Raw genomic sequence first — 27,957 nt, forward strand, 5'->3', positions numbered from 1 at the left:
CACAAGCATGTTTGTTTTAAGTGAAGACAAAAATACATATGCCCAAAGAGGAGCTGAGAAGAATTCAGCCCCAAGGGCTCCATTTTACCCCCACGCCTGTCCAGCACACCCACAGTGGGGCAACCAGCATGCTCCGGCAGAGGAGGTGGGAATGTGGCTGTTCACTGGAAGGTGTTCCTTCGAATGACCTTCCAGGTGAAAACAAGATTGAAAAAATAACCTCTAAGTCACAGTCAAGTCTGACCGTCCCAAAAGCTTGTTTGGTTTTTTTTCTGAAGAGTAAGCAAACTTCAGAAAGCCCTTACACGAGTTTTACTGCCCTACTGCAGTCTTACCCTTGATAACAGGTAATGACCAACAATAAGCTAATTCAAAGAAACTTGGGGGAGGGGGGCAGAAAGAGAGTTAGTTTTTATTACTTTTAAATGAGTGTTTGATACATCATCTTGGTTCCCCTGATTAATGTTCTCAGAAAACTCAGCCATTGGAGTTGTAATGTTTCTGCAAGCTTCCCTACAGCAAAGCCTAGCCATTAATCCAGTGGCATATGTCAGCTCAGCAGAGCAAGGTCACTCTTCTCTTTCAAGGGGAACCTTTTTAGAAATAATAAAACTGACAGAAAGTTCTTTTTTGCATGCTTTATGTCACCTGAGGTTGAGTGCTGCAGTTAATATCACAGAGCTTATAAACATTCCCATCTTCAGCAGCCTCCAAACCCACTGGGCTCTTAGAACCTCAACATTTTTTTTTTTTTTTTAAGTAATGTAGTGACAGCTTTATGTGGGGCAGATATACAGTATGTAATCCTAAATGAGTAAAAAGTAAGTAAAAAATGAACAAACCTTTTCTTGGGCATTTTAGAGGAGAAATTTTGGAAGACGCTAAGGACTGCTGATACTGCAGGATGTTAGTGCTTAGAGAAAAAGATGTAGGATTAGGGACTTTATCTCCATGGATGCTTGCATCTTTGGATAAAGGGAGGAAATTTTAAAATGCACCGGTCCACCTCGTTTCACTGCTAACTGATAGTGCAGGCTGGAAATCTGTATAGGCATGTGATGTAAAGAGAACACAAAGCTAATTGATCTATTTATGGAATGATTTTGAATTTGCAAGTAAGGATGTCCTAGTCATCTGTTATGATAACTAATTGCAACTGGAACTTATTTGTCGGGGTACAAGTACTATGGAGCATGATAAACAAAATAACTAGTTGAGGAATAAGATCCAAACAATAGGCCATTTTTCCCCCTCATTATCTCCCTTCAGACATCCTGACTACACTTGATTAATGAATCCATAGTGAGATTAGCTGAAATTGCCTTAATGGAGATGCACTACAGTAGAGAAGCAAAATTCACTGCAGTATCTATCATCAGTCACTGTGAATTTGAGTGCTTCATCAGATCTATATGTCCATTTATTTAAATTATTTTTATCTTGGAAAACAAAGCAAAAAAAACCAACAAAGAAAATACTATGCTCATTAGAGTGGGTTAACTTTTGGCTCCTTTGAAATGTAGATCAGGGTCACCATTTTTTATCTTTCTCATGTCCTCCCTTGTCAAACAGCTGTGTTCCAACGTTGCCTTATTGTCATCCACAGGCCAACATTATCCTTATTGTCCAGTTGAAGAAAGCACATGTGGCACTTCATTGCAGCTTCTCAGGCTTCAAAAACTGCACATGCTCGCACAATTTATGCCTGGGAATCCTAAATATGCTCCTTGTAATTTTGAACTCATGAAATAAGTTCAGCAAGCTTTTGGTTTTGTATGGAAGCTGAAGGAAGGTTGCCAGCTCAGGGTTTCCTCAGGAATTGGGACTGCATGAAAATCCTTCTTAGTTTACAAGGTATAATGTATTAAATTCTATGCTTGCTTTGCAGTGTAAGCCCTCTAATTGCAATCCTAGGAAAAAAAAATCTAGGAATACGAAGATATCATCCTGATTCTGTTCAGGTCACTCCAGAAAAGGAATTAATACAATCAATAGCTCACTGGGGTACCAGTAAGGGCACATCAATTCCTTTCTCTCCATTTGATTATCTCTGTGGCATGAGTTGTTGTGATCACAGCTCAGTGGAAAACTACAGCTTCATTTCATGAAAAACAAATGTACCAGGTGCATGAAGTGTGTTTTCATTCTGACACATGAGAAAAGTGAGACTGCGCTTTTCCCGCCTTCCCTGCTCTCCCAACCTCCATGAAACGCACATGTAGCTGAGAGACGCTCACCAGTGAGATGCTGCTACTGAGGCAGCGACAGCAGCAAGGGCTTTGAGGTGTTCTTTGAACCCCAGATTTAAGGACATTCTCCAAATCCTGCTGAAATCAGCCCTATCACTGCAAAGGGGGCTGTGCCAACTACAAGATTTTAAGCTTTCATGAAGGGGTAGGAAGATGTTGCCTCTTCCCATTCCTTCAGATACTGGCTAAAATCCCAAACACAAATACATTTTCAAACATTTTACTACAATTACCAGCATATATTAGTCAAGCAAATATAAACTCCGTTACAGAGACAGGAAGAAAATAATGTAAACATGCCAATAGCCAACATGAGAAGAGCCCTGCCATGTGCTTGTGCTAGAGCTGAATGCCTGCTCTACCATCATCAGTCATTTCATGCACTCTCTCCACAGCTTCTTGAGCTGCTCATCCATCAGTGAACGATGTCCCCTTTCCAGCTTTTTGAAGCGGTTTTTGAACCTAACATCTGATCTTGAAGAAGGAGGCAGGAAGACAGAAGAGTAAGAGAAAAACAGCACAACTGTGGCAAGTGAAACAGTTCAAGAGTGATAGAGCCAAGCATCCCCTTTGCACAGGTGGAGGCAGCAGAGAAGCCGCGTGAGCTCACTCAGCTGTCTCGGCCACTGTGTCGTCTCCTCTTCCCACATCTGCTTTTGGCTGTGCTGTCGCTAAGTGAAGCTGATTTCTTTATCTCATAGCTGCAGCCTGTCAGTGACACAGCTCCATCTCTGCCTCAAACATAATGGTAGAGGGAAGACATGACACTGCACCATGTTTTCTGGTTGAGCAGAACTCCTCTAGTGTTTATCTTCTCCCTGAAGAAGCCACAAGGAACACTGCAGAAAAACCTAAAGCCAAGTACTCAAATATTCAGGGACTCATATCCCACTTTGTCCTTCAACATACCTGGAAGAACAGCAAACCTACCACACCTTCTAATACGGTCAGCATAGACAAGTAGAGGAACTTTCACTTCTTACAGTTCTCAAGGAAGTGACCATTCAGCACATCATGGAAATCAAGTACAGCAGTGTTAGGTTACGTGGTTGTTCTTGAGAAGATGATAAAAGAGATGAAGACATAGAAGGGGAGGAAAAGGACTAAAACTCCACCCAGAAGACATAATGGTGTAAAACACCAGATCACTGGAGCTTCTTCCCAGAGAAAACTTGTCAGGTTCAGTGATGGGTGATGATTAGAGATAGAAGACCCTTTGCTCTTGACATTCAGCTTTCCAGAAAGGGGCCAGAAGATGTTATGACTGGCAATTAAGCAGTCTGAAGACTTCATACAGGTGAAGTCATTATCCAGCTTTCTGTGTATCCACAGAATAAACCAAAGAAAGTATGGAGAGGAAAAGTGGCAGTAAGGTGTATATTATAGTCAAAGAAGTAACTTCCCTGAAGCAGTTTCCAAACTTTTCCCTAGGCTGAAATTTCACCCTCAAGTTTAAGAAGAAGAAAAATAGTAAGAACATGGTCGTGGGTGAACTGTAAGTGGAAGAAGATTTTAAAAAGCTACAAGGGTAAGAGTAAGCACAAATACAGAAGAGATTTCCCTTGGGAAAAAGGTGGTCATTCATCTTCCTGTGGAATAACAACAGACATACAACACACCTCTATCTGATTCATAAAACAAAGCCATTAGGATGGTTTAAAGGATATATTATTTGCTGAATATTCAGAGCATATGTAATCTGTAGCCTGGTGCCAAGCAGCAAATGTTGAGCAAAACCACTGACACTGCCAATTTGTGGAAGAGAGTATAACTGTTTCTAACAACTGGAGTAACTCTGCTGTCTTTGTTGCAGCCTTTCAGAACAGAAAACTTAAGGCATACTGTGATTACAGAGACCCAGAAGACTTTTTTTCCCTTTTCAGGAGTGGGTATTCCCTGCAGGTTCTGCCCACACAGCAAGGGGCTGGTTCTTCTAGCTGAAGTGTTTGTAGCCACCCTGAAAGTGCTTATACAGCTGCCAAGGGACGACTTTGTAACAGCTTTTGTCTGAATTTATGCTGTGACACAGATTACTAGAAGAATATTGAAGTACGGGAAGGATGTAGGCCACATCCTCTGCCAGTCCTGCCCATACATAGTTACTGCTTTTTCCCAGCAGTGACAGATATCCTGACCAATGTTTACTTTGGGGTATTTTGGTTTTCCTAGAAACACAGTACTGAAGTAAGTCAACTGCTCTTAAACATCTCTTAAAGGATTAGGAGGCAACTAATGCTGATTTATGTCACCTTGGTAGTTGTGCTACGTTATTTATCAGAGAGCACAGTTATAAATACTGTAGCTGATAGTCTTGTTTCTAAAAATGGCTGGATAAGGTGGTTCAGGCATACTCCTTGAAATGCCCCTACTTGCTTAAGAAAACAAACAAAAACCTGGATTTGTTACTCTAAGCAAAATGAATATTGATGTGTAAATATTCCCTTCAGCAGATTGCTCTCACTTGTTTTAAAATATTCTGCTCTTAAGGAATTAAGCCTGGCTAGTGAAGGAAACCAAGACAGGGAAGAAACAAGAAATTAAATGAGTATTGTGCAAAGTTGATGAAAATGTAAAAGATGTTGTAATCAAGGGAACACACAAAATCCATCAGTACTGGAACAAGCCACAGATAAAATTTTTACTTTGAAACAAATGCTAGCCATGAGTTGTGTGAGCCCTCAATGAGACGGTGTCTTGATGTGAGCATCAAAATGGAGAGTCTGGTCATCCTGATCACCTCCTGCCAAGAGGCAGGTGAGAGATGGCTGTTATTTCCTCACAAACACTCTGAACCTTTACTTTCTCCTGAGAAAACAAAATTCCTCAAATTTCAAGACCATTCTGGAAGAGATATGTTAACATATATGTTAAGACACAACTTTCTGAAAGTGCTCTTGAAAAGAAAGAATAATTAGCTGATGATTGAGAAGCATGATGATAATGTAAATTAAGAAAACATAGCAGAAGTAAGAGGAGCAGTAATATGCTTGTAGAACCGCCCACTCACACAAGGAAAATAACCCAAGGTTCACTCTAACCTTGTTCCAGTATTTTATGAAGCCTAGGGGAGACAGGAAACACCTTCTGAAGTGTCACCTGCAATCCCTCCTATCCCCATCTACACACACATGTTTTTTACAAGTATCATTATTCCTTCCTCTGAACATTCCCCTCCTCCCCCACCCCCATAAAGGCCCACAGGTATTTACACCATAAACCAGGTTCTTAAAAATACTTCCCAGATGTTGTCATCTGTTCCTGCTTATTTACCAGAGTTCAAATGGATTTTGACAAACAGTCTTTCTTCAAGAGGCAATGCAGTAAAGACCTTTAATGACAGAACTGTGTGTCATCTTTGCCTATAAGCATAAATTTGCACAGCGGGCAGTACGGTGAAAACAGCTTATCATCAACTCATCACCTCTCATCATTGTTAGAATGAAATGCAAATGGAAACGAACATCACTTCAGTCATGGTCGTGAAAATTAGCATCTGTGACATTAGCAGTGGCTCATTTATTATGCACTTGAAATTTCAGGGGGAAAGAAAAGAATATAAAACTTCAAAACTCCACCAGTCTTTACCTTTGAAATAAAATTAAAACCTTCAGCTTTCCCCACTCAAGGATAAATCCTAGTTAATATTCATTAACACTGAGCAATCTCTTCACTGCAGATCTTGTCCTACAGAAGATCTAATTATGTCTCGAATTATTTTTGGTGTTTAGGTTTGCTGTGCCTATTTTCTATTTTCTTTTCTTTAATAAGTATTCCCCATTGGAGAGGCACGAGCCACCGTCTGAGAAAAGTGCAGCACCAAAAAACTTGCTTATAGCATCTGTCTGCATTACAGGCTCCAAACACTTAGGCAAGCGATAAACTTTACTCAGATAATCCCACTGAAATCGATGGGATCGCAGCTAATTTATTCATTTAAGTCAGAATCAGGATCAGGCCTTCTGTGAAGAGTATATAAAAAGGTGAAATTCTGGCCTCAAGTCTATGGCAAAAATGTGCATTGATTTCTGCAATGTCAGGGTTTCATTTTAAGCTTATAAAAAGTAAAATTACTGGTATGAAATTGTACTAGGGAATAAATTTGAATATTAAAATGTTTCTTCCCATTGGATTTGCCACTCTTTTCTCATAATCCTGAAAACAAATAATGGTTACCTAAGTAAGCGAATATTGATTTAATTAGAAGCTTGGACGTATTTTTGCCTAAACAAAATGCAGAGGCATTGACCCTGAATTGTCTTACACACCAGAAGTAAGCTGAGTTTAAAGCACCAAGTGCATTCGGAAGCAGAATAAGGAAACAAAAACGTCTCAAACCTTTAGCATAAACATAGATCAACTGTCATGTAGAATAATCACACAAGACTTTCTTCAGTCAAGCCAGAAAAAATGGCACAAAGTCGTCTTTGCTTCATGTTGAAGTAAAGCCAACAATCATCAGGGAGTTCTCAAGTTTGCTGTGTCCGGAGGAATGGGAGAGAGAGAGACAGGAGTAGGTTCTGCCCAGCACATTACATCGTGTGAAGTGGGCAAGACAATGCAGGGATGTTTTACAGATTATTTGCACCTGGACAAATGTGTAAAACAGTGCAAAGTGGAACGCAGAATAGCTGTGAAGTGTTTGAATGGGATTTTATCTGTATGGTGCTGCCTGAAGAGTGTACCCAAGAGAAGACTAGAATCTGTATAATTTCTTAGAGTGTTTTCTCTTACCATTATTCTAAGTTGCTTCATTCCACTCCCCAGATGCAGTGACATCTCTAACATCATAAGGCTCAAAGAGGCTAAAATGCAGGTGATTTCAGGGCTCTTTCCTTCATCCTCCAAGTCAACTGCTCTCCTGCTCCCCAGCTTTCTGAGGGGTGGTGGGACAGACAGCACAAACCCATAGCTGAAACACATCTAGGACAAGCATCCTTTCCCCACTTGCTTTCCTGCTCTGCAGTGCTGCAGGAATGCAGGAGCCACACGCTGTCCCTGCAGTGAGCCACTCCAGCCATCAGCGTGACCATGGACCTCAGGGCTTTGTGCAAGACCTACTTTGTCTGACCTCACCTGCCCACAAATAATTCCTCAGCCCTGAACAGCTACACCATGTGAACCAAGCCATGTCTCATCTGGCAGAAATGAAAGGAGGGCAGGTAAGGACTCCCTAAAGGAAGGGTTGGGAGATGCACATGTTCTGCTGTGATAGAAAGTCATTTAAGGTCATGGATGGACAGATAGGTTAGATTAGATAGGCTTGAAATAGAGAGCTTAGCCCTTCAATGTGTTGAATTTCTTCAGCATTAAGCAGGGTATTTTTAACCTTTAGGAGTTTTCCTTTATAATTCAGCTACCTGAGCTCCTCAGATGATATACAAAGTATAAAAGTACACTAGTATGTACAGCTACAATGATAAAGATTTATAAAGGATCAGAATCCTTCCAGTATCTCTTTTGAATGCATTTCTCTCTCATTTCTCTCCCAGTTTTCTCTGGGATGACACTGGGTTTAGATGTCTTTTTGCCTAACAATGAATGTTTATTTCTATAAATGCATTCAGTAGTTGTATGCATATCCATGAATACACAAAAGCCACCAGACATTCAGAGAAGTTATTAGCAAGGCTGCAGCACTACTGAAATCTTGCTGCATGACACAAAAACCCTGCAACACTATTCTTTGATGGCATAGATGAACTTTTTCATAGTGTACACAGAATAGATTTTTGTCTATGCAGCATCTAACACATCTGCAGAAGTCCCTTAAGCACCACAATAATAAACAAGGTAAATGCATTGCACACAGTGAACAGTGAGATCCTGAACCTGTATTACTCTTGCATTGGTCATTGAATTGCCCATTGTCATGAGGGGTTTTCTACACAAACAGCAAATTGCCTTGACAAAGGCTTTAACACCAGCCTTGTGTGGTATTCATTCATCTTTATCAAAAGGCATCAATTCATGCCAATATTCTTCACATTAGAAAGTAATAAAACCAAAAGGGTTAAAAAGAAAATATTGGTGAAACACTCTAATTAATGCACAGAAATTTGTACAGTTGTGATAAAGACAAGTAGCCACCATGGTTAAGATTCAGCTACCAAAAAAGGTCTTTTTGGTGTCCTCTTTGAGGGCCTAAGGCTGCAAACCTAATTTTCATTTAAGATTAAAAACAGGCCTTATGGCTCTCGCACAGGCCTGTGTGGCTGTGTTGGAGACACTGGGATGTCTAAGTGGCCTAAAGGCAAGCTGAGGTAGCCCAAGACCTGCCCAGTGGCAATGGTACTGTGCCCTGTGAGCATGAGGAGGTACCAACTGTTGCTGGCACAGAGCAGGGGCAGCCAGGATGTGATCTACAGAGGTCACTTGTGAAATCCTGTAACTTGTCCAAGAGGTGAGGTCCTGTGTCCCATCTTACCCGACTCAGCATTAAGCAACTTGAGTATTTACGTTGCTTCCCTGGGACAACTTTCGAAACATGCTACAACAAACCAAGATTCCTATTCTATGCAACGTGGGGCTCTCTTCTCCCCTGCCCTGACTGTGAGCAGCACATTCAGAAAAGGTGTTCTCCTCAGGGAAATTTTACACAGTTCTGTGCAAAAGTGGGCCTTTAAAAATAAAAATCAGACTGTTGTTAAGGAATGCCTTATTCTGGAAGAAGAGAGTGGCCAAAACTGGTTTTTGAAGATATTTTACAGACAGGGAAACAAAGCCCATCCACAGAGTCTTTTGTGCTCATTTCTTGTTTAATCGATAATGTAATCAGATATTAATTATAATTCTTCCCTGCCATTAAAACACAGTATAATGGTTGAGCAGAAAAAAATGCATACCAAACCAACCAGTGCAATGCTTAAAAAAATACTAAAATGTGGGGGAAAATGGATTCAAAATCACTTCAAATCCATGAAAAAAACCTTTAATTTTAACTGTTAATGAGTCATAGTCTAAAATTGCAAGCACAATCCACAAAAGCCAATGCTGTGTAAAACCAGAAGGCATCCTTGCTGAAACAGTGTCTGCAGTAATCTCTTAGGACACAGAAGTAACTAAGGGAGGCGTATTCCCAAACAGTGAGAAAGTGGATCTGTAAATTGGGAGACACTGAGCTGTTGAGAGCAGAGAGATACTAAAAGGCTTTTCTAATCTCTTTGTTAAATTTTCAGCACGGATAAATTGAGGCAGAAATGGAGACTGAAGTGCTCAGGTCGAGCAGTAGCCGTTGCACTGCAGCTTTACAATACTCTACAACACTTGTACAATACAATGCACAGAGGTCATTTTGCACTCAGTCCAGGGACTGAAAATAAATTTCAAGCACTGGACACATCCTTATGCGTCTTGCAAAACTCTCACTTCCTTTCTTACAATTCCAGATTGTGGAAAGTGTCCAGTGTAGCACATAATCAATTTGTTAGAGTATTTCTTTCAGGCTGATATTTTAATGATTCCCAGAGAAATTAAGATGACGAACACTGATTGCCAAGTACCTCTTCTCCTGTGGTTATGGTGAAGAGGGTACAGCACCAGAATTCTTTAGCACAGCTACAGCAGTTTCACAATGATGATTCCTTGAATTTAATCTTTACTATTATAAAGTGAGTATATACAAACAGATTCCTGAGATTATAGCGCTGAGGTACTTGCAAGCACATCAGGAAATCCTGAAGCTAGGATTTAAGAGGAAACCCTCATACTAAAAGTTGTTAAGAATTCTTGTTATTATTAACTGATGACAAAAATGAGACATTCTTACCTTTGGCTTTTGACTTTTCTCCTTATCAGACACATTAGATGGTTTTCTCTTCAGCATGTTTAACTCACGTTAATCCACTGGATGTGCAACTGCTATGAATTTGCAACCAAACTAAGTGCAAGGGAGGGCAGTCCAGACGTGTACTTTGGTTATGCAGTTCCTTATTCTATCAGGATGTGACTTCACACGGCTGCCCTGTTGCATGGGGGGGTAAACTGAATTCTTCCTTTGGGGAGGGGGTGAGGAGGGAGGGGAGGAAGTGACGGGGGCAAGAAAGACAGAGGTGCACCAAGGAGATAAGCTGAAAATTAGGGCAGGCGTCAAAGTGAGAAATGCTTTAAAACTTATCTGCTGCTGGGTCACCATCAGGCCTCAGTAAGACTTTGGGCAACCTCAAGAAAATCATCCTCTTTTCCTCTCTCAACTTTTCCCTCTCAGCCTTATGGCACTAAGTGGACCTTTATTTCCGCCCGTTCTGGGACGTGTGTGTGAAGAAGGTGTTGATATTCAGAGAACCAAGAGATAATATTGGTATCAGATGTGAGCTGCCCTGTGGGTGTAACTGGCCCCTAACTCCTCCATTCCTCTTGGCTTTCCAGCAATGCAATAAAAGCAATGAGATTAAAGGTTGCTGTTTGGTAGAGAAGGGAATTATCTAAAGCCATCTTTTGCATGGTGGAATAATTTTTTTGCCATTCATCACAGAACTTGGACTCCCTGAAACAGCACTTTTCAGTCCTCCATTTTCCTTGATTTGCTGACAAAGTCACAGGGAGAAAAGGCAAGTCTTACAGAGACTTTAAACAAAGAGGCAGAGGGAAATGGCAGAGGTCCTCTACAAGCTCTTGAAAAACAGCCCAAAAGCTAAAAGAAAGTAGAGCTATTAAAATAGCTTGAATTCCTGCTTCATTTTGCTTGAAATTTTTTATCTTAGAGAAACAAACAACAGTCTTGAGCATCCTAAGTATAACTTATTTGCTGTAAATCATAGGTCACACACCCTGAAACTATGAAACATTCCCACCTTTATGCTGAGCGATGGAGGCAAATTCTCAGTTTCAAACCCCAAACTTTCATGCTCCTCACAGAGCTTCAATTAAATCTTAATTTATGATTACTACAAATGGAAAAGAAATATATTTCTTAGTAAGTTACAAGAAAAAGGTTCAGGAGTAACTGTCAAGAAAAAAACTTTGGTATTTTTTTTTTCAAAATTTTGATATTTTTTCAATTTTTTTTCCAAGCAAGTGTATTCTAAGCAGCCTTTACTGATAATCTTGGCATAAATAAAAGCTCTTTTAAAAATACTCCTCTTCCTCCCCTACCATATGAATACTCCAAGGCAAGATAATACATGCTCATCAGATGAATTCCCATTTTGCTTTGCTATTTGGACTTCTCTTTAAATGTTTAAGAGAAGTTTTGGAGGGTTTCTTAGATTCTGATGGATGGGCAACTGGATGGACTGAGACTGAATGATAAAGGAATAATTGTTACACACTAATGGTATCATGAGATTTTCTTTTCCAGGCTAAGAAGAGGCTTGATAAGAAGAGGAGAAGGAACAGGGGTTAAGGTACTGAAATTCTGTCAAATATAACCCAAAACTCTCTAGGCTAGTGGGTTGCAGTGGAGTTTGTTTTGAACCTCAACCCAAGATGCTTCTCTTCACATATTAATCAGGACAAAACTAATTTAAGCAAAAGCTGATTGTGGGGGTTTTATTATTGAAAATAGCATATCCATCAGAGTTCCTTATAATTGATATTATTAATAATAATTAATTAATAATAACGGTGAACTCAGAGATTTTTTTCCTGTATTTGGAAACACCACCTGAAACATCAGTGTAAGTTTCTAAGCAGAAGGAGGTTTTACCATGGATATTTAATCCGCCTTGGAGTTCAGTAGGGCCATAAGTTGTTACAAAAGCTGTATGTATGTTTAATAGTAATTAAACTTGATTATTATCTACATCGATTTACATTGCAGTATATTGGTTTTCTTTTTAATCTGATCCAAACGTGAGGATTAAATCAGCCTCTGCTGATCATTAGACTGTGATTTCCTGTCTCAGGCTGCTGTTAAAATCTTCATGATTAATAAAATGGGAACTCATCTGAAGTGTAATATATGAGCTTCCTTTCCGTAGAATATTTATTGTTAAACAGGAAGAAAGAGGCTATTTCAGGAGATATAGTGCCCACCCATATCTATTTCCTTTTCTCATTCACATATCAGAAAAATTATAGCAGCTTGAAGGCTGACCTGATTATGTTCTTGCCCTTGGAAGGTTGACCCACCAGTTTTAAAAAGTAACAAAGTGAAGAAAATCAAACATATATAACATTAAGTTCATTTAATTTAGTTAACCATTACATTTCAAAAGGAGGTCTTTTGAATTAAAAATTAATAAGCTTGGTGCTTATATCCTCTGTATTTAAAGCTAATTTTTCAAAGGGGAATGACTGCCTGTATAAAATTAAAAAAAAAAAAAATTCTTATACTTAGTTTTCTGTTGGACATGACTGCATGTAACTTATTCCATTTCCTTGCTGGACTTTGATCCAAATTCCAGTGAAATCAATAGAAGTTTTTCAGGTGAATTTTATGGGGCTTGGAGTGACTCCTCTATCCTGAAACAACCAGGCAATGTCACTCTTTTATATGGAAAGTCTTACGGGTAAAAAGGCTAGCCACTTAAAAATAATTAAGATGACCCCATGAGAATGATTCCCATTGTCATTATATTTATAAAAGGCAACATGCCTTATAGCTCATTATTACCATTACTCAGTTTTAATGAATGGACCGTGATGAATGGTCCTGGATGTTCAAGTGCTTTATGTGCCTCCCTCCCACCTGGTATCATATTCCCTCAGGGGCTCCATCCAGTTACCTTCTGAGAGGAGAGATCACTTCTAGACTAAACTACAAGAGTAAATTTGTCCTTTCAATATTTGATTACTTTGATAAAACTAGAAAGTAGGGTGTGAAATAGATTGACAGGTTTAGCACACTGGCCACCTGTCAAAAAGCAAATGAAAGGAGACTTTCTCTGTTTTAGCAGCTCGTTTTTCTTTGTCCATCAGACAAATCTGGTCCAAGTTTAACTGGAGACTCACAGATACCTCGGGGCTCTACATTACTTTCCCTAATGCTAAGCAAGCCCAGAGTGTCTTAGTCTGTTTATTTTAATTAAAAGAAGACATATTTTGAACAAGAAAGGAATCCTGCCTTCAGCCTGTGATTTTATGGCCATGGCTCTCCCTGTGCCATCTAACTCACTTAGATATTGCAGAAATCTCAGAATAGCAAGTGAAGCTGAGTGAATAATTTGCAGTGAATAATTTACTCAACAAATTTAATCTTTATTTCCTCAAGGAATGTTCGTGAGCAGAACACAATTTCCTCAAATGTATTAATTATGGGCCAGAATTTAGCTAGATACTTCCCTCTCCTGGTCTGATTTGAGCCAGCCACAGTTACATACAGTCTCTGCTAATCCTCAGCAGAGCTCTCTCCATGAACCACCACAGAAAAGACTCTTCAGAAACTAAAAAGAACAAGTGTGGAAAAGTGAAGTTAAGCCCTCCTTCCCCTGACAACATCCCATGAAAGAAGACAGAGGCTGCAGGCCGGGCTGTGTTTGTAACTATTTAAACAACACACTCTAATTTTAATGCCAAAGATCAAGGTTGTGATTTTCCACTGGGATGCTGGGGAATGGAACTGGAGACCCTCAATGTCCCACACTCTTTGGGATCTTTAAGACTCCAACACCCTCTGCAAACTCATCATCCAGAACTTAGCATTGAAAATTGGTCCAAAATACTTAGGGACTTCACGCAACAAGGTGTGTATGATTGCCTATTGAACAGGCTCCCCTGCGCCTTTCTCATCAGGAAGAGAAAATGGAGAAGTTACAGAAACTCAGTCTTAGAGAGACAGGACATGATTAAAGAATATTTTAATCTTACAGTTTCGATTTGTGGCTGTGTTGACCCTATATCAAGAAGACTCCTATCCCATACAAAGTATAATATTTATAAAACCTGGCTATGCAGCGAAGTGAATAACTAACACCTGAATTGTGCTTCAAAACCTTAAATTTTGCTAATTAATTTATATTGGGTGGATTTTTAATGACATAAATAAAGTGAAAAGGCATAAGGCACCACAAAGAGTGGGAGTCTAAGCTTGTTTAAGGAGCCGTCAGGGTGCTGAGAAGCAGGAAACCCTCATCATGCTTGGTCCCAGGAAATGTGATTTTGGCCTCTCAGACTCTTGGGCTTTGTTCTTTTCCTGAAAAAATGTTACTATGATTCTTCTTTCTTTTATGCTAATCCTTTGCCTGTAAGGTCAATGGAGTAATGAAGAATTATAGCAGGGACAGGCTATAGAACACCACTACCAGAGCTTAAAAAGGTGTCTGGTCCAAAAAAGTGGTTGCTACTCTGTGAGTAAGAAAAAGTGTCTCATTGCCAGGCCCTCAGACTGTGTCCTTGGCATGTTCCCAACACCACCTGGCCTAAAGGGAAATTGAAGTACCAGGAACTTATCTCAAGCTTTGATCTCAACACATTCTCTTGCATTAGCAGTAGATGAACAGATCAGTCATACCTACACTATGTCAGGTTAGCACTAACACTAATAAAAATCTATACCACTGTGACATAAGGATTCTCAAGGAGATTGGCTTTCACCTATTGAACAAATCCCTTTCTTATTAGCTTGCAGAGTGAGAGCCAAAGTTGTGTCTATATCTTCTAGGTATTCCTGTTGAGAAAACTCGGAGTCAGCAAGGTTGGTGGTGTCTTGTAAAGCAGAAGCCACAGTCTTATCCAGCATCTGTGTAATAATTTCCTCCAGAAACGTGCGTCACTGGTGGTTTTGTGTGCAATTCCTGTATTCTGCAGGCAGAGTACACTTTACAGTCTGTGATGAACAGCAGAAAGCAACTGGCAGGATGCTGCTGCTGTGAGTTCAGACGTGCAGGGGAACAGCCACACTGTTTCTCAGAGTGAATGTTAAAATCAAAGGTACACTGCAGTGGTCATACCTAGAACATCTCAGTGGATTCCATTAGTGAACACTGTGATTAATAAACAGCTACAAGGGCATTTTATCCCACGGAATTTGCAGGTTTGTATGACTTGCTTTATAGTCATCCAGCTGAAGCTCAGCCTCCCAGAAACGCATTTACAGATAAACAAGGACGGTTGCCTTGTACATCTATTAAAAAAGTTTAGATATGAGATTTTCAATAAAGGAAACTGATATAAAAATAAATTTAGGCTCTCTGTTTTAATCTCATACACAAAACATGACATGCTTCATTTGGTATTTAGAAGACCAGCTTAACACAGGAGCACTGACAGTGCAGCTGGGGATTTTTCAAGGTATGTACATCATGTCTGCCAGACTATCTCTGATTAGAATCAGGATCAACAGAAGTAAATTCTGATTAACTCTAATGCCAGCCTGCTATCAGTAAACTCTGCAGTTTGAACCATCACCAGTAAACATCTCCTGCTGAATTCTTCTCTGGTGTCAAGAGTGTCACATTGCTGAGCCATCACAGAGTTAGGACTGCTGTGCAAAGGCTAACAGGAAAAGGAATAACACAGCACACTGCATATTCATTTACTTGAAGGGCTTGGATTTCATACTGATTCTAGAGGAAAATGTTGTCCTCCCTTTCTCCTTTAATATGGTTTAAAGTAGGTGAAAATCATAATTTGGAAGTCACAGAGAGGGACAAGATGTCTTTATTTTTAACTGGTTTTAAAAATCTGTTTCTACCCATCTAAATGATGTGATTGATAGCCATCAGAAACACAAAGAGTCTTCATCATTGAGAAAAGGCAATCGTTTGCAACCTTAATCTTCCCTTCCCTCCTCTCCTCCCCACGCTCTGTACCAGACCTGTGGGCTTACTATAGCAAAACTTAATTCAGGTGCTAAAGTTAATGGCAATACCTTCAAAATCTGGCAGGATGTGGATCAAACTCCATCCACAGACCTGCCAAATCACACACACAGGGAATGAGACCTGAGAGGCTGATTTTCTCTCACTTCCAGGTCTGAACATCAGTGTAGGGTGGCCTGGCTCATGCTCTGTGCATGTCTGGCAGGTGCAGAAGGTTAACTGGATCCATCAGCCACTTGCTCCAGGGTATGAGTGAGGGAGGGTGGGCAAGCTGCAGCCATGTTGAGCTCCCTGATGAAGAAGAGGAGATGCTTTTCCTGCTGGATTTGGGCACCGAGGACTGGCAAGGTGATTGATGCACTCTGTGCTGCTCATGGCTCTGTGCCCCTCTTACCTCACTCAGGATTCCATGGGATGCTTCAGGCTGTGGCTGAATGGTCCCAACTGACTAAGCTGCCCCAGGTCAGCTGAGCCTCACTAGCAGGGTGGGGGGCTTGCTCTTAGCCCATCAACAAGATGAAGTGAAGTACAGTCACATAAGTTTATTTCATTAAGGGTTTAAGATAACATGCTTTATTCTCGGGCTGTAGGCTAAAAGCACTCACAGGGACAGTCACGGTGCTCAGTATGTTTAAGGTAATTACTAATGTGTCAGTAACTTGTCTTTGGGGAGACAAGAGAATGGAAACAGAAGGCTGTCTCCAAAACTGTGTGCTGTAGAAAGAGATTAATGCTTTGCCTCTTCACAAATATCCCACTTTTCTTCCATATTCCTTCCGCCAATCTTTACCTTTTTCCAATCTATTATCAAACTCCTTCCCCTCCCACTTCCCACAAAGTGTGAGCTTTTGACTCACACCTTGCATACCTCTTCTCTGGAGAATTTTTTTTACCATCTATTCTTATCTATATGATCCTTTTTTCTTCTGTCACATGTATTATTATGTGTGGTTTCTGTCTCCTTTGCCTTACTGCTGCCACAGAAAGCAGAGGCTGATGAAGAGGGAACAAACCTTTCCCCTCCAACAGCTCCATGATCTGCTAAAAGTTCTACTGAGCTACAGACAGCAAACTGGAGAGGATCCTCAGTCCAGGAGCAGCAAAACTCTGAAAGTTAGATTTAGGCCTCATAGTTTACAACAACTTTTGGGGTTTTTTTAATATATGTACAAACTGGTGGAGAGAAATATTAATATTATGCTGCTCTAGTTTGTGAGGGGAAAGTTCACAAGAATCTTTGAAATATCTTTGGGTTCAAACACCCCTAGAAGTGGAAAAAATAATACCTAAACCCCTAAAAAATCACCACCCTTATGTACCATACACACCCAAACTCATTAGATGAGGAAAACAAACTTTTGAAGCCAAGGGAAGGCAGAATTATTGCAATCTGTGATACCTGATTCTCACCCCTAAGCATGTGTGTTTCATGGTGCAGTTTTAATAAGACAGCTTTAATATTTACCACATTTTCTCTACTGAATGTCTGTCTAATGTAGTGCAAACAATGAACCTGAATGAAAGTGTCAGAGCCTGCAAATAAACTGTCTGAACTGCTGCCCTTCTGGGGCACAAGCTGGAATGTGTATCCTTGCTCGTGCAACAACCATCTGATGTGTACAAGAACACACTCTCCCCATTTTGCAAATGAAGCCTGAGGCAGACAATTGAAGTGATTTGTCTAATTTCACACAATAGGTCTGTAGTAGTGCAGGGAATTGAATCTGCATTATCTACATCCTTAATCACTGGATCATGATTCATGGGTTTAAAGAAGCTGCGCTGCTATAAGGAACTTGAATAAGGATTTATTTTGTCATTCTAGTTCAGGGGAGCACTAAGAAATTGTGTTAAAAGTTATTTACTTTGCAATTGATCATTGACTGCATGTAATTCTGAGGGTGTCACCCTGTGGTTAGATGTGCAGATAATTTGAGCAAATATAGCTGCAAGCAAAATTTGGGGAGTTTGATTTCAAGTTTTTCAGACTGGAAAATCTGAATAATATCCTGCCATAATTTTTAGGGGAATTATGTCAAAGCCTAAAAGTGAAGAAGGAAATCTAGGTATTAAAACACTTACACAGTCTAGAACTAAATATAGAAACCCTAAAGATAATCTGCAAAAGTTTCTGTCTCATGATCTTAAACTATCTGAACTCTTGATTTTCCTACTTCCCACACAGTTTGTCATCATTTCTTGTGCTGTGCTATCAAAGATAAGTTGTAAGTAGACGTGAACAAGAAGTTTCATGTCATTTAACCTAATTAATTTGGTCCTTTGGTGAAAATTATTCAGCCAGATTTCTTCGAATGGATTGGAGTGTAAGCACCTCCAGCATGAATTATGTTATGTTCAAGTTTCCAATTTGCTTTCCTTGTGTATTAGGGAAGGTGAACTTCTTCAATCAATTAAATTTCTACAGAAAAATGGTTCAGAAATTTCATCACCATAGGTGAATTCCTTTCAAAATAAAAGAGAATACGCAGATACAAATCACTGTCCAGTTCTTGCTGAAAAGCCCTGGTGTTTGTCTTTCATATACCTGTCCATATACCTGAAAGTATTTAAATAGCAGAATTATAGGTGTGTCCACTCTGTGTTCATTGCTTCATTTCCAGTCTTATTTTTCAGGCCCTATTCTTGTTCATTTCACCCACAAGTGTTTTTCCAAAGTTGGACGAACGCACAGTTTTCACATTAAATTTTCAGTTTCTAAAAACAGATTTGGAATTATGCAAGACATGCCCTGCTTTTGGAGAATGTCACAACAGAAGTGCTTCTTTTAAAGGACTTTGAAATACATTCATTACAGTAATGCTCCTGCCCTGGAAACCTTAGTACCTTTCTGGCACTGGAAATCCTCACTCTTCCATTTGTGCCATTGCCGAGCACTGATATCGTGTGACTTTCCCTTCACTTCTGTGTGAGGGAGATGAAAACAGAACTAATTTATTCTGATTTATGAAAGGCTTATTTCACAAATAGGCTTTAGGGAGCACTTTAAAGCATACAAAAGTGACTTACCAAAGAGAATAACAAGTTAATCTACACTCACAAAAGAAGCAAGCAAACATAACCAGGTTCTGAGCCAGCTCAGGACTTCCAGAAAATCGATGTCCCCAAAAGAAGAGCCATTTGAATCAGCTAAAGGAGAAGACAAGGAGTATCAGGCATTGGGGTATGCACTGCTAGCCACCACTTAGGTATTCCTGTAACTTAAGGTCAGTAAGGATCCTTGAGTCATCTTCAGTCGTGGTTTCCTTACCAAAGCCTCAAAATCCTTGTCTAATTAACCACATGGATAGCACTTTAATTTCAGCTTCATCAGGGACTCTGAGGAAATCTGAAGCTAAGCTTGCTCATTCTCCTGAATGAAGATGAGCACACACAAAGGGTGCACTGGGCTCATGCAAGCACAGTGAAGATTAAACATTTTGGCTACAAATGGGAAGCTTGTCACCAACTCAACAAGCACAAGGTCTAGAAAATGTTTGGGTTCCAAAAGTGAATCTACACAGAAGTAAAAATGAGTTTGTGTGAGGAGATAAATTGCACTTTAAAAGTTTTAAAAGTTGCCTGATGGCTTTATTGGTCAAGATGTCCCTGCCAGCATTAGCACAACACAGCATGAAAACATAGCCTCTGTTAGCTGATTCATTCAGCAGGAGCACCGCTCAAGCAGAGTAATGTGTAATTTTTTTTTTGTTTTTTGCTTTGTATGGTGTATGGGAAGAAATTATAGCCTTCAATAAATATAATTTTTTAAATTAAAAAAAACCAAAACAAAACAAAACCAAAAGTCTTTTATACTGGAGTGACAGCAGATCCACATAAGGATGATATTGCCACAAAGTACATAAAGCAGCAGACAGGCAATGCAATCTATTTCCTTCAGTATGCGAAAGTGCATCATTTTGGCAATTCTAAAGCAGGCTAACAGGAAGTCATCCTTTCACCAGGCAGTTTGTTACCAACAACTTCACTTAGCTTAATTATATTTTGACTCTTAATCATGTTTCATGAAACAGGTAGCATGCCTCTTTGTCTATTGAGAATTCATATGCCATTTACGAAGAATAAGTCTAAGAAATGCACAGTTTTCCCCGCAATTTCAACAATCATATTCCCCTTCATACTACATTCATGACAGTAATCCAAAATCTTTCATTTCTCTCTCTAGCTGTAGCTCTGCAGGGCCTAGGAGCTATGTCAGAAGCAAACCCATGAAATCTGCTGAGGTGAATTGCAAAGTTCTTCTGAAGTTGTCTGTAACGATATTAAAAATACTGTGGTATTCTGAAATATCTTTTAGTGCAAATAAATTCACTTCATGATCATTCTACCTCATGTATACTAGCAAGTACTAGCAATCCAAATTCACAGAACAGCCCAGAAGTTTGTGGCAGAAAAAGTTGGGGAAGCTTTTTGATAGAGTTAGGTATACATGCCTCTAAGATTAATGGAAAATATGATAACATTCCCTATATAGCTATGAAAATTCTAGTAAGGTATTAAAAATAAAAAATAGGACAAGAGTTACCATAGTGAAGAATAACAGCATCAGATTTTTCACATTTTTTAAAACCTGCTTTAAGACTGCATGGTCAAAGTCACCACAGATGAGGACACAAAATGTTTCACTATGCAGGAAATAGCAAAAATCACTGTAGGAAGAAGAATGGTAGTGGCAGATATTTGCTATCAGCACAGTGCAATGGTGCAGCTTTAGAGAGGCTGGACAAACTCCCAGGCTTCTCTTTTCCCAGCACAAAGCTTGAGACATGAAGCCTTGCACTTTAGGAGATGATTTTCTCTCACTTTTTGTATTTAACTGAAGCAAGCCCTATAATATTTACCAACTTGTTGCTCTAAGTGTTTCTTGAATAAAGGTCCCTGTGACAGGAGACAAAGTAAAACTCTACGGACTCTGAAGCATTAAGAAAATGAGTGTTCTTAAGTTCACTAGCATTTGTGTCTTTTTGTCTGAGTCCATATTTTTCTTGGTATTTCCAGGAGAAGTAAACACTGAAAATTTAGTCGTGGCTCTTGGCTTTTCACTAGTTTAAAAAACAAAGCCATTGAAATGTCACCAGCACTTTACTACAACAGATTTGCATAAATATATCTTAATCCCTACCCACTCACAAATCTTAAAATTCAAAATAAGTTTTCACGAGGTTCTGGAACAGGGTTTGAAAAGGGAAAAAATGAGTGCCTTTTTAGCACTGTTCCTTTTTGTCTATCAGTTCTTGTATATCTGTGATGTCTGCAGTCTGGGGAGCAGGGGGATGTTTCTAGCTGTCTCTTTACCTTGCAAGAGAGGTGCTAAATACAGAGGGAGAAAGGCTGAGCTGGTGGACTGATGGGGAGAGCAAGGGTAACAGCTGAAATTAGCTAGAATATTATAAAAAGTAACAGGAAACCTGTCAGCGGCCTTGTAAATGAAGATATGGCAAGATGAAAGAGAAGCAGCTGGGGACAGTTTCATATCTTAGAAAACAAATCCTGTTTTCGTGTCATAGCCACAGCTTGTCACCTGAACGTGCATATCATGGTCTTGATTGTTTTTGTTTATTGCCTTTCAGGTGCCCATTATCTCTTCCCTGGGCAAAAACTTTGGGCCTCAGCTTGGCTACAGCTGAGCAGGACTCTCTAACACCCGTAGAAAATAGATTTATACTTGGTGAGGATCTGGCTTCCTACCTTGTCACTGAAATAGGAACAAGAGCTATAGCTTTTAAAAGGACCACTTATTACTGACAGTGAAGCAGCCAGAGTGACCAGAGCAGCTGGAAATTGGTGTCTCAGAAAAGCAATTTGGGGATTTCCAGGCATTCTTTTTAGTGCTATATTTGTGCCAAATGAGGACTCAAAATGCAATTGAGAAAGCTCTTCTAAGGCACGTTGAGGTGTCTCAACAGAAACATTAGCTGAAGAAAGGAAAAACTGCAGAAAACAGCCAAATTGCTTAAGAAAATTGAGCAGTCAGATAGTCCATTAAAGCCCACAGCATTCTGGTGCACAGCAGAAACTTCTGGCTGAAGTGGAGCAGAAATCTTCCCATAGCAATTCTCTGGGCAGTGCAAATACAACTTTTGGCTTCAGAGCACATTTTGCTAGAGAAGAATACTCTGCCCTGTTTGCTCATTACTGGCTGTCAGTACCCTTCCTCCCCACTCCACTAATCCAGGGAGCAGCAATCAGTCACTGGTATCACAGATACCCAATGCCTGCATAAACCTCCAGGCAATATGCAGCACGTTTTGGAGAATCAAAAGGATAGGAGCAGCAGGGAAGGTGCAGAGGGCAGGGTAAGAGCAACCACAGCAAGGAAGCTAGGCTGTCATGGGGCAACCAAGAACCAGAACCTATTATGTATAATGTGTCAGGAAAAGTTGGGGTAAGAAAATGTCCAAAAGCAGGGTTGACAATTAGAGTGTTTCTGCAATGAAAAAAATTAGTGTCAAGCTAGACAGGTCTCCTATGGGTCAAAGGGAGATGCTGAGAAATAACTTGTCTGACTAGGAAGCAAGCCAGACCAGGAGGAAAGGGAAAAGCCACGATGTCACTGAAATGGAAGAGAACCATGGCCAGTAACAGCAGAGCAAGCATAATCATGATAAGACCATAACACTTTCCTGAGAGGAAGATGGAGGAAATGAACACAGGCATTGGCATAAAGTCTTTTGCAGTTTTCCCAAACTTTTTGTTAATTCCACCACAATGTAATACATCCATATCAGATAGAAACCAATCTTCCGAAGCCTTCTAATCTCCTCTTAACCTGAAAATGGGAGAGAAAATGTATCTTCCTCTGCAATATCTTTAGATTTTTTTCTTTCTCCTCATCAAAATCCCAGGTCTTTTTAGTCTTGGGAAATGTCCCTTGTATTTCATTCTCACTGAATGCCAGATACAGGTTACACCAGATAAATATTCTTATGGTATCAATGACTAAATCCTTCTTCTGTAAAACTTAACCATGATGTTAAGAGGTGTGAAGAAGAGAAACCCACTTCCAGTAACTCTCTGCTGATTTGTCTCCAATAGAGGATGTTGTCTCCTCTCTCTTTCCTGTAAAGGAAGCCTGTGTGATTCTACAAACACATCTTCCATATTTCACAGATATTGGGAGTGGATGGGTCAGCCAGTGATGTAGCATGTTAAAGTATTGAGGGAGAGGAGAAAGGGACTCATTTGCTTTTTTTCTCTTTGTCGTAGACTGTCCAGGATAGTCTGGGAACCCTTTTGTGAAGAGGGCCTCAGTTGTGACCTCACTGTGCTCCACTGTGCCTTTCAGGTCCATTCAAGCTTAGCAGGCTCCTGTCATTTACAGCCTTCTGACTGTAGATTTTTCCTGCCTCATGAGGTTGCAAAAGTCTCATGGGATTGCACAGATTGAGAATACTACTTTGTTAGGACAGTGAGGGTCTTAGCATACAAATGACAGATGGGCAGCTCTTAGTAAACACACACAAAAAAAGAGAAAACGTAGTCTGAGACAGACAGCTTAACTGTTTTCTGCAGGGCTAAGCCTGAGGAATAAAAAGAAGTATAAAAACCCAATAACCTTTCCTGTTGGGGTCAAGTGGTTGTTAAACTGGTGTCTGGACAATCTTTTCTTCCATCCTCTGCCTGCTTTTCAGCTGATTCATAACATCACAAGCATCAGCCCAGATATCCCCAATGTACTTCGTGGTAATAGAAAAATATGCAGCATAGTAGTTACTTTATCCAAGCATACAAGAATATTTTCTTTATTTTTTTTCTCCTCAAGTATCCTGTGTTTTTTAAAATACATACTTCCACTTTCTAAGGAAGAATTATTTATAAATTACATGTCTCTAGAAAGAGTACCAGTAACAATAATTTCACATGGCAAGCTTGACACACCAAAAAAACCAGTGTTCTATGTTGCCCTTAGCAAAAGTTTGACCAACCACTAATTATATTTTTAAAAGCTGAATGATAAAAAAAAAAAAAAATCTATATATATTAAGACCTGTGGCTAAGTTAACTGCACAAAGAATCTAATGGTGGCACCATGGCATGATGGGTGAAATGTGAGTGGTCTGCAATATCCCTGTGCCAGAGGCAGTCCAGCTAATGCAGGTGGTTATTGAGTGCTTAACTGGGGGAGACTGAAGGAAGAGTAGCTGGAGGAGCCTGTTGTAGCTGAAGATGGATATGGATTTTTGAGTCTGTTCTCACAGTCCTTTCCTAGATGACCTCTGCCAGCCTTTTTATTGGTTTTGGTCACAAAAAATGGCAACATAAAGCACCATAAGGGAGGCTGTGTAAAGTGCTGAGGCTGAAGAAAGGAAAAGGAAGAAAGGAGTCAAGGGAAGAAGTTGCAGGAAGGGAATTAGGATTACTCATGTTTTGTCTCTCTAAACAGCAATCTGTCATGAAGAGATCCATGTCTTTCCTTGTGATTACAGGAGAGCACTATTTAATTTACTATCTGCCATCCAAGCTTTAATAAAGGCCAGGCTCGATCAGCTTTGCGTGCGTTACCGAGATGCGTCTGGATAATATTTGTCTAATCTAGATATTTGTCTGTCCCCCAATCCAGATCAGCAGCAGTTTTCTGATGGAATAGCAGACTCTTGGATCTTTGTCTTGCATCTACCAGCTTAGCCTCAATTCAGGACATACCGACAAGCATTTTGGTAGCCCATCTCCAGCTATCTCCTCCACACCTTGCTGCAGCAGACACAGCAGAGGAGTTGCCAAGTCGAGAAAATCAAACCACACCTTCTTTCTCACAGGATAAGGAAGAGTAATATGGAATATATTGGTTTTACTCTAATAAGTAAAACACCAGAAAGAACATCTGCATCATCCCCTCTGTCTGATCCTCTCATAACAAAACCATCAGTGTCTGCTTTTTGATCCTTAAACAGCAAAACTGAAAATCCACTTTGAAAAAACTTTGTAATCTTCAATTGACAGTTGGTAGAACGCAGATGCAAAGAATGAGATGTCTTGCCATTGGCTGTAATCTAAATCTAAAGACACTAATCCCACAGAGATACATTAAAGTCAGAGAGCCCATCAGGAAGGCAGATGGCAAAATAAACAATTCCAAAAAAAAAAGCACTAAACCCCTTGCTGGCACCTAACAGTAACATGGGTAGGACAAATCTCACCAGGGTGGGGAATGTTAATAGCTGTCTGTGACAAAGTGAAATAGAATGATTCGAGTTAACACTTATGCTCCCATAAATCTGCCCAACACCTCTGTTACTGTTTTGACCTGGGACTTCAGCCTTTGCTTGGGATGCTGAAAGCTGCTTGCATTAAGGAGTCTGGCATGTGATGGAGCCCAGCATCCCTGACACAATTGACTTGAGACTCCTATTTCCTGGCAGGCAGGGGGACTCCCCTGACAGACTACAGCCTTTGTTCACAGCTCCCAGCCCATTTCTGCCAACTCTCTGCCCCACAGGTCTGTCTGCAGGTACTCTCCCTGGGCATGTGCAGGGCTGAGGCTGTCCAGGGTTTCATTGCTGCATCTCCCTCAGCTTTTTTGAGGGGTAGTTTCCTTTCTTTCTTTTTCTAATTATCCATCAATCAAAGTTTTAGACTCTGTTTTCTACGTCAAATCCCAGGAAAATCTGCAGCTAGATAAATCCCGTGTTTCAGGTCCTGCCTGATATGTCAGCTACTGTGTCATTGAAAAGGAACTGAATTGCCACCTCCAGGAATTCAGAACTATGGCTGCTACACAGACCCACATCTATTACCTTTCTAATGCTATATGGGCACACGTTGCAGAACATGCTGTTCTCATCAGGACACTCTCTGATCTAAGGTTGTTCTTGCTCAGGCCTCCATTTGAACACTCAGCTGGCCAGTTTCAGCAGGTGTCTCACCACCTGTGGTTTAGGTGTACTTTCCTGGGAGCTGGTCTTATTTCACAGTGAGAGACAGCTCTGTCCCTGGAGCACTGTAGAGGGAACAGGCATAAAGGGAAAAGTGTCTACTTTTTACTGCTTCTCTGATGTATTTCACTCAACCAGTCACCCTCCATGTGCTCACCACTATGTGGAGTGCCAGAAGACCTGCTGTGCCCAGTGAGGAGAGGGAGAAAAGCCTTGTTGCAGTGTCTATATTTTATATATCTCATCAAAATAAGTTTCTCTTGATTTTGTTCTTCTAGTTTTAAATATCCCTTTAAAAAACTGTCAGCAATTAAAATACTCCAGGGAGCTATCCAGGAAGATAATTTCAAACCAAGATTAAACTCTGCTTCTTTGTTTCTGTCCTTAAAATCTTCTTGCTGCCACAGGTAATGGCAAAAATAGACTCCACCAGCTAAGCTGATCAAGAAGGCAGAAACAGATACCTCTGCAACCTCTGACAATTGCCTAAGTAACTCTAGTGTCCTTTACTAGTATTGCAGTGACCTCTAGGAGCCTACTCCAAGTCCATTGGCTTCATTGTCCCTTACTGATTTATCCCAGACTTCCAGAAAGTTTCCTAAGCCTGAAAGGATGAGTACAGTACCAATGAAAAAATCGAAAAAACGTGAGTGTGCTGATGAGAAGCAGAATAGCCTAGAGCCCTCCATCTCTAAGCTGCTGATGTCTGCATGGTTAAAAATGGACTACCTAGGGCTATACGAACCCCTGGTGTTAGCCTGAACAATGCATTCACATCCATTTACCTGAAATCTAAATTTGGTTTATAGCATTTCATAACCACACAGAAGATGACAGCATTTCTTTAATGCTGAATCAGAGCAAAAAGTTTCCAATTTTTATGCATATCAGCACAAAAGAAACCACTTCCACTTACCCAGGAGTACTGTAGATCCATATCAGTTAGGGAATATGTAAGATGTGGCTGATGAGAAGAGCAAGTACAGTTTTCCCATTCTTCTATTTTTGAAATTAAGAAGTCACAAGGGCAGAGCTGGTTGTCAGGAAACGGCTTCCAGTCACTCCACAAGTGAAATTCTGTTTCGGAATGAATTGAAATAGTTCCTAAGTTATTAAGTCTGGAAGTGTATGAGCGGCCCAGAGATGCAGAAATAAAATCCGTCCTGGTCTCAGTCTCTTCTTTTCTCCTTGTGTTATCTTTCCATGTCTTCTTGTCCTGAGGTTTTGTCAGCTTCATGCAAGAAGTTAGCACTTCTTCATCCTCTTCAGAGAGATAAGCATCTTCTAAGGTATCTTTAAAAATGCAAATTCTTGTTATAGTATGTTGCAATTCATAGAGAAAGTAGCATGCTTTTTTTTTAAAATTCTTTACTTCACTCTATATAATGAAAAAGCCAAGGACTCTATTAAAAAAAGAAATTAAAAAACCAAAAAAGCTTCCACAAACAACCAACCCCCCAACAAACCCAAAAGCAAATAATTATGATAATTAGGGAGATGGAAAGGATTTTGTACTTGGTCGGGCATCTGAGCCAAAAGTGAGATTTATTCTCCATTTGGTACATTCATCTTGTTCCCTCAAAAGTGTAGAAAATTTTATTAGTTCTGCCCATGAAAATTTGCTAACTGAATGTCATATTTCTGATAGTTGCAGAGAGTATGAGTTCAGCTGGAAAAGTTCTGTAAGTTTTTTGGACTATTGCTCCCCCGCCCCTTGTATGTATGTTGTAGTCCCTATTCCCTCATGTATTTCAGCCCAAGCAGTGATTTGGCTAGAGCAGTAGTTCATCAGGTAGTTTAAACTCATTTTGCTAACACTGCTTTATAAATAATCATATAAACAAATGCACTGTACAACAAATGCATGCACTGTTAAAATAACATTGGCAAAACAAATTCAGAGGAAGAACTGTTGCACAGTCAGATCAGAGATCTACAGGAGACTCCAGAAAATCAGCTGAGGCCAGAATCAGTTCAGAATTCCTGGCTCTTATGGCCCTAGGCACTCAGGTATGATGACAGATGGACTCACTTGTCATACCTCAGACCTTCCTGCACTCGCAGATGCTACTGACTCATGGACTAGCGCTGGAAGTTATCTTCCCATTCGTGAATTTTGCC

General features: G+C 40.1%; 1 protein-coding gene across 1 annotated transcript in view; it reads right to left on the minus strand.

Annotated features, from left to right (window-relative positions):
- The window catches only part of SAMSN1 (SAM domain, SH3 domain and nuclear localization signals 1), a gene marked incomplete at its 5' end in the record, with an annotated part of 32,750 nt that extends 22,679 nt beyond the window's left edge, over positions 1-10,071 (minus strand). Inside the window, one exon of the mRNA XM_082277639.1 lies at positions 10,015-10,071. Within this exon, the coding sequence (XP_082133765.1) occupies positions 10,015-10,071 (57 nt within the window). The remainder of the gene's footprint in view (positions 1-10,014) is intronic.
- Positions 10,072-27,957: the final 17,886 nt, after the last annotated feature.

The sequence above is a fragment of the Coloeus monedula genome (assembly GCF_965178545.1).
Source record: "Coloeus monedula genome assembly, chromosome: 3".
Lineage (NCBI taxonomy): Eukaryota > Metazoa > Chordata > Aves > Passeriformes > Corvidae > Coloeus > Coloeus monedula.